Source organism: Epinephelus fuscoguttatus, linkage group LG22 (genome assembly GCF_011397635.1).
Source record: "Epinephelus fuscoguttatus linkage group LG22, E.fuscoguttatus.final_Chr_v1".
NCBI lineage: Eukaryota > Metazoa > Chordata > Actinopteri > Perciformes > Serranidae > Epinephelus > Epinephelus fuscoguttatus.
The window spans coordinates 26,551,356-26,558,985 of record NC_064773.1 but is presented as its reverse complement, the minus strand read 5'-3'; the positions used below and the strand labels follow the sequence as shown (position 1 = coordinate 26,558,985).

General features: G+C 39.3%; 1 protein-coding gene across 1 annotated transcript; it reads right to left on the bottom strand.

The window, feature by feature from the left end:
• Nucleotides 1-703: 703 nt before the first annotated feature.
• Nucleotides 704-7,265, bottom strand: nudt5 (nudix (nucleoside diphosphate linked moiety X)-type motif 5). The gene is made up of 10 exons (XM_049566726.1): nucleotides 7,198-7,265; nucleotides 6,794-6,867; nucleotides 5,436-5,503; nucleotides 5,249-5,301; nucleotides 5,058-5,165; nucleotides 4,791-4,886; nucleotides 4,526-4,627; nucleotides 2,067-2,075; nucleotides 1,927-1,980; nucleotides 704-1,848 (listed from the first exon to the last, which is right to left on the bottom strand). Exons 2-10 carry the CDS (start codon nucleotides 6,848-6,850, stop codon nucleotides 1,739-1,741), a joined length of 657 nt encoding a protein of 218 aa, XP_049422683.1. The 5' UTR covers nucleotides 6,851-6,867; nucleotides 7,198-7,265; the 3' UTR covers nucleotides 704-1,738.
• Nucleotides 7,266-7,630: the final 365 nt, after the last annotated feature.

Below are 7,630 nucleotides of genomic sequence, written 5' to 3'. Positions count from 1 at the left end.
ATTATTTTGGGTGAGTCCTCCATTGAAGAAAGTCCATTGCATATCACATCATATTTTCCTGAGACTCATGGGAAATAAAATTTGAACTTTTTAAAAATACTTTTAGTAATTGTGGTATGAGAAACATATCACAAAGATATTTTTCCTTAAAACAGTTGTTTATTAATGATTTATAACAATTCTTCTTAGTGGATACTGGGTCAGTCTTTCACATTAAACATACATGTAATCACAGTAACTTACAGTACACTTACATTTTATTATTTAATTACATTAACTTTTATGAAATGTGATATAAAAAGTATTGTGCATGCTTTTAAGTGGTTTCACATTGTGTGTGCGCTTTTGTGTGTGCATGTGCAAGAAAAATAGTATTTTCTAAATAGCTAAAACTTATGAAGCCCTAGTTTACATGTCACTTCTAAGCCTAAATGGTCGCTAGGTAGGGTGTAAATAATGTCATCTTCTGCCATTTAAACGTGCATGTGCAATTCCCCTCTTTTTGAAAAGACAGACGTGTTTATTGGTCACACCCCCTTGTGTGTTACATCACTAGAAAGTCCAGGATGCCCTTTGTAAAGTACATCAAGACTAAATAATAAACATGAACTCATGCACATGCACTTTAAGAAACGTCTGTCCGTGTCCCCCTTTGCTCAGTTGTTGCTGACATGTCAGTGTGATACAGAAACACAGATTCAGGTAAGAGCAAAGGTTGTATCCCATTTATTCATTGGTCAGTTATTTTTAGTTGCCAAGGTAAATACAGCATCAATATCCAGTTAATTTCACCACAATGGGATTGGAGACACAGCATGAGTTATTATCCTATTAATCACACTTATCCTATTAATCTATTGTACATTACAGTTGAGTTACACAGGAAAGATCCATCATTTGATTGTTAACACTGTTGTTAATATACCAATCAAAACTATAAGTAACCATCATCACAATGCATGTTTTTTTAGATTTTTTTTTTTTAATCGACTTCCTCTAAAGTCAGCGAGTTTCTTAAGTCCCCAGGATGCCTTTAGACAAACTCCAGACACAGGATGTGAGTCTGCATGAAATCATCCATGAGAAAAGAAGAACACACCAAACTAAATGTAGCAAGAACTGCACTGCACCTCTGCAACAGCCAGTTTTCAACAGAAAAGGTGTTTCGAGGTTGATTTGTTTGGTCAAAACAGTACGTTAGGAATGTCTCACCATCACTCGATAAAAATCTCAACAAACCGCATCTCGTCAAACTAAATGTTAATCTCATAAAAACCTGGAAAATCTGTCATGTAAGGCATTCAAGACTAAAGGCGGAAACATATTCTGTGTTAAGTGCAAACAATAAAGACTTGGCCCCACCAGAGTATGTTCCGGGCCTTAGGGTGTGTGATAGTACCTCTGTACTGAGAAAAAGTGGTCCAGTACACAGTAATGTTAACAGGGCTCCTCCATAGGTTCGCTTTCAAGACTTCTATTTCATATTTTGAAATTGTGTTTAGTGTGATTTACACACAGTGTTGCCTAACTCCCACACTGCTCTGTGGATGATCATAGGAGCAAATATTAAAACATGAGGTTACATAAGGTCTAAAACCACAATGCAACAACATCTTTTCATACAGTTCCTTATTACAGTTTGGAAGCCCTATATTTCCTTCTTCCCAGTCCTGTGTAGGAGCCCTATGTAACAGAAACAACTCTCTCTTCCTCTCATCCTCATCCTGGATGTTCTCCGTCACTGCTTCAGGATGGGGAGCTCCCTCGGCTTAAAGAAGGCCTGAACCATCCCCATGGCAAAGATGTACACTTTAGAGTCCACCACGATTTTTTCTTTCTTCAGCAGAACTGATGGATAAAGCAAACGTGAGTTAGTGAGTGTGTCCGAATGCCTGTATCGCTCTCAACAACAACAACATCACTCACCATCTATTTTCGTCTGGAATTCATCGAGAGGTAAAAGAATGACTTCAACAAATTCTGCACAGAGAGAATGAAGGCATGTGTGATGGTTTGCTTTATGAGAGAAAATGATTATTTTGGATATAATGTGGAAAATAACTCACCTCCATCACCTGTGGAAGAACAAAAGAGAACAAAATTAGTCAACATTTTTTTTATGTTACAGCCATTGTCAGTATAATCAAACAAGCAGAAATAGCAGTTCGTATGAAAAGATGAGGTTCAAACATCACTTAAGAGTATACAAAATTACATAATAGGGATCCATCTGTGAATGAACTGCCCAGTTACAGCCACTCTCCAGTGAGAGGTATGTCCACAACAATCAGAAACAACAATCTATTTGACCAAACGTCTCCCCTTCTGTTCCTGAGATATGACGTTGAGCCAGAAAAGTGTTTTTACCGAATATCATGATGTCACTGTGAAGTTGACCTTTCAGGGCTTGACGCTAACTTTTTTCCCAAGGAGTACATGTGCTCCTAAGGTGAAAAAGTAAGGAGCGCACAAAGAACTTTAGGGGCACAATGTAAATTGACCAAATAAAATATATATAATATTAATAGCCGTGATGCAAATAGACATTTACAAGCAAAATTATTTAATGAATTTGTATACAAAATGTACAGAAAGGTAAAATCATCAAGTTTTGTAAAAGTATTGCAATTTAATTTTGTCTTTAATGTTATTATCTTATATATATGTTATCTTTGCAATATGATTATCTTATATGTTATTACTATCCTAAAACATTCTCCAGGTCCTCTGAAACTCTGCAGGTCTTATTTCCTCCCTGCCCAGCAGCGGTACCGTGGCGAACGGTCCCTAACTGCGGGGAGACTGGAGCAGGCTTCCCCGGAGGTCCGCTGCTTAACCCGGTCCCTCCTCTCCACACTTTGACTTATTTCCACCCAGCCGACAGCCTGGCCGTGGAGAACGGTCCCTAACTGCGGGGAGAACAGAGCAGGCTTCCCCGGAGGTCCGCCGCTTCCTCCACACTTTGACTTATTTCCACGCTGCCGACAGTGGGACTTATATTCATTGTGCCGACAGTGGCTTAGAAAACCGCCCATAACCGTGTCAAGCGGGGAAGAGGGAAGAGGGAAGGTGGCTGGAGTTTCTCCAACATTTGCGGTTAGATTATCATATTTTTTTATTAACAAAAATATAGGCTGCTTCAGGTGATTTTTTTATGCGCACATGTGCCCCTAAATATTTTTTACAGTTCGCACACACCTATTTTTAGTCGCAAATGCGAGTGAAACGCTCGCACTGTCGAGCACTGCCTTTTAAATATATATTGTCATTGCTTCATCTTTTTATCCTATTAGACAGTGACCTCAACCGTTGACCAACAAATTCTTATCAGTTCACTGCTGAGTCCAAGTGGACATTTGTGCCAAATTTAAGGAAATTCCCTCAAGGCCTTCTTGACACATTGCATTCACAAGAATGAGATTGACATAAGGTCACAGTGACCTTGCCTTTTGACAACTAACATGTAGTCAGCTCATCCTTGAGTCCAAGTGGACGTTTGTGCCAAATTTGAAAAAAAAAAAAAAAAAAAATCCTTAAGGTATTCTTGAGATACTGTTTTCACAAGAGTGAGACAGACAAGGTCGCAGTGACATTGACCCTTGACCACCAAAATCTAATCAGTTCATTGTTGAGTCCAAGTGAACATTTGTGCCAAATTTGAAAAATTCCCTCAAGGTGCTCTTGAGATGTCGCCTTTATGAGAATGGGACAGACGGATAGATGGACTACCCAAACATTATGCCTCTGGCCACAGTTATTGCCAACACGGATGCATAAAAATAATTTAAGAGCTATATGATCCTGTTAGCTCAAACAGTGTGAATTATTCAGAGGACATAGAAAAAAATGTCACAGCAAAGATGTCCAGAATAAACACTTATGTAATGTAAATATAACCAGTCCAAAAAAAAACAACTATAAATAGCAATTTGATACGGAGCTCTCAGGAATATAAGAAAAATATAAAATAAAAGAAAAACTGCATCTACAAAAAAGTTTTCGCATGAAAAGGATGTGAAAGGAAACTAATAGAAAACTATATGACCCTGTCAACTAACTTAAACTGTTTTGAGCCCAGAAAAATATATCGTACACATGCGGTCAAAAATAAATTACAAGATTAGATACCAAGAATAAATATATATGTAATATAAATAACCTCAATAAGGGATCATAATATAGAAGGGACCCCAAAAGATTCTAAGAAGCAACCCAACAGCAGTCCTACAAGAGATGGATCACGCTGACAGTGACTTTTAGCTGAAACACTTTCGCTTCTGTTTTGCCAACATCAAATAAGAAAATATATCTGTGGGTGTTCTGTTTGTTTTGACATATTCTCTCTTATGTGCCAATGGAGGGAAAATCTGTTTGCAAAGTTTTTGCGTTGGGTACATTGAGTGAAAATGATTGGTTGAAGCAATGGGTGAGAAATTGAATTAGCCAACACGTAAAAGGAATTGCAGCATGTATACAAGAGGTAAAAGAGTAGGAATCAATGAATGGATCCTGTCTGTCTCCTCACCGAGCTGTTGCGTTGGGTGGATGTTCTCCCCCTCATCTCCGTTGATGTTGACCATGACAATCTGGGTGGTGCAGTTGGACAGGCCGGGGTCCAGACAGGTCACTGCCATAAAAACAGTTACATTAATACTAGTACTGTATGTTTCTTCTTTCCCAATTTGCACTTCTGACCCCTGAACCTCTCCAACACAGACACAGGAGATAAGATACAGCGAAAAGAGGGGCAGCTTATGCAATCATACTAGGTTATGTGTGTTTGAGGGTACCTGGAGTGACTCCTACTACTTCTCCTTTGTAGCCGGTTTCTTCTTTTAGCTCCCTCAGGGCAGCAGCCTCTGCACTTTCCCCCTCGTCAATCAACCCTGAGAATAGCAGAAACAAAAACAGATATACTATAGTATCAATAGTTTACAAAAGTCCCAGTAGCCCCATTGTGTGGGGAAAAATGAAAGCCATCAAATTTTTCAGGGCCTGAAGAAAAAAAAATTCATGACATTAAAAGTTGGGTGTCAAATTGTCAAATCGCTTCTGACCTGCAGGAAACTCCAGAGTGTAGCATCCTATAGGGGGACGGAACTGCTTCACCATCACCACGCAGTCTTTATGGAGCGTCCGCTTCAGCAGGGCGATAATTCCAACACCTAAAGAAAAGCGTGTTACAGCCGGCACAAATACATTTCTGACCTAACTGTCAATGCAAGTCCGACTGGACTGAGCAGCTCACCATCTGCATCTGTGTTGGTTTGTCTCGTTGTCCTTTTCACAGTCTCCCAGGTTCTGGTGGATGAAAACATGGAGTGAAACTGCATCCAGAAAGCGTGTAACATTACATTGCTTTTATTTTAATAACTTACAATAAGTAAGCCAACTGTGTGATCGTAAGGGCGTGTCAGTCACAGACAGAACAGTACCTGGTTTGTCCAGCACGATCCACGTATGTCGTCTTCTCCAGCTTCACCCATTTTCCTGTTGCCATGAGCTACAACATAGACAGACAACACACTGAGCTAAGATCACTTAAATGGCACCAAATGGTTTTGTTATGCTGTGATGAAACTGTCACTATAAAGAGAGTCATTAGGTGTTTGGACAAGTCTCTACAACACAATGGAATCTGATACAAAAAAGCTTGTAGCTGTCATTTTCAGTGTTACTTAACATTTGTCAGAGATTTGTTGATTCTATAAAGAAGTCCAACACTAACTAGACCCTCAACAAAACTGAACATTATAAGGGACCGTTCATTATTTATGAGGGAGGAAAGGGCTGTGCAAAAAGGGGGAAGCATGTCAAATAATCTTTTAAGCATTGGGAAGGGACTCGTGTTTTTTTATTTTGGCATAGGGGAGGGGTTTACAAATTTAAATAGTTGTATTTTGTATTTAACACTGATTTTAAAGAAAACATGCCTAACACCAGGTTCACACTGAACGCAGAAGTGCCCAGATTTGTTGATTGTTAGCAGTTGCCTGGCCATTCACACCAGTAGCGCATTTTTCCATGCGGGTCAGCAAGTGATTCTGCACTCTGCTCTGTTTATATCACATGCAGAGCTCTGTCTCTGTCAGCTTGTGTGTGTCTGTGTGTGCCTGTGTGTGTGTGTGTGTCTCTGCTCCTCTCTCTCACTATTTGTTTAGACACAGCTCTGACAAATATGTGGAAGCATGAGATGCATATTATATTATTTAATATAGTCAGATCATTTATGTCATATTTAATATACACTTCATATACAATACATTTTCAGTGTGTTTTCCTGCCAGAGATTTGCTCAAGACTCACGGAAAATATAGATCAGACTCTATAACCATCGCTGCTGATCATCTCCAGTGTACACAGCCCAATTGGTTAACATGGGTACCAAAAGCAAGGGGGCAGAACTCCACGGAAAATCAGCACACTCTGCAGCGCTTCTTTGTCCAGTGTGAACCTGGTGTTAGTCATGTTTTCTTTAGAAATCACCAAAACGACACCATTTATCATAGCCAGAAACTGTAAAAAACACAATAATAATAAAATAAAGTCACAACCCAGCCACCCTACTACTCTGACAAGTACAGAACAGTCCCTAAATTCCACAACAACAGGATTCATTGCTCTGTATTGTACTAAATTGGATTAGATTTCTCAGACGTAGCTACTAAAACTGCCAATGGATAATACAGCTTTAAGTCAGTGCTCATGTGGAGCATTTTAAGGCAGCTTTCATTGAGTTTGTCCAGACACATCCCCTATAACTCACTGAAACACAAAATAAAATCAGACGTACCTCCTCCTTCACTATGTGTGGAGTAGTATTCACTTTGGGTTCCTCACAGTTGCTCATTTTCAGTATCTGGACAACTGAAATTAGAGGAAAGTCGAGTCCAAACACTTATTTTAAGACACAGTTCGCTATGAGCTCAACAAGAGAACAAAACACAGAGTTATAAACACCATGACAGGACTGACGAGACGTTTCTGATCCTGAGTCGCTCCGTTAGCTGCTACAGCCACAGGGGACGCTAACCTAGGTTCAACTTCCCGCCTTACATTTCACCATTTCTACTCGAGTCTTTGTTTATTTTACTGTAGCTAGCGGCTATACACTTCTTTATGCTACCAGGGTCCAGTACTTGTGCTTTAAAAACTTTAAAATAATCATTTTAAATGAACAAACTAAACTGGACTCACGTGAACTCCAAACTGTAGTAGTTGTGGTAGAGATGGTGATAAAGCGCAGATGAGTCACTCTGTCACCACTTCCGGGTACCGCAAACGTCATCGGAGTGTAGTTTTATCCTTTTGTGACTTGGGACCATTGGGACACTGATGTTTTGCTACTTTACGCAACGTTTCTGGATAATTCTGGAGTTTTAGATAATTTAAACAAATTAATGTGGTTATTTGACAGAAAAATGTTGACTGATATCCGAAAAGATTGGCTCCCATCTTGTTGGTCATGCTTTTTATTTTATTTTATTTTATTTTATTTTATTTTATATATTCACTAAATACTGTGTCAAATACAGTTTACATGGAACACACACAAAGACCACGTACAGCAGCAACACACAGCCAAGACGTGGATGAAAACTGACGTTCCGCTCGTCTTTTTAAAGGTACT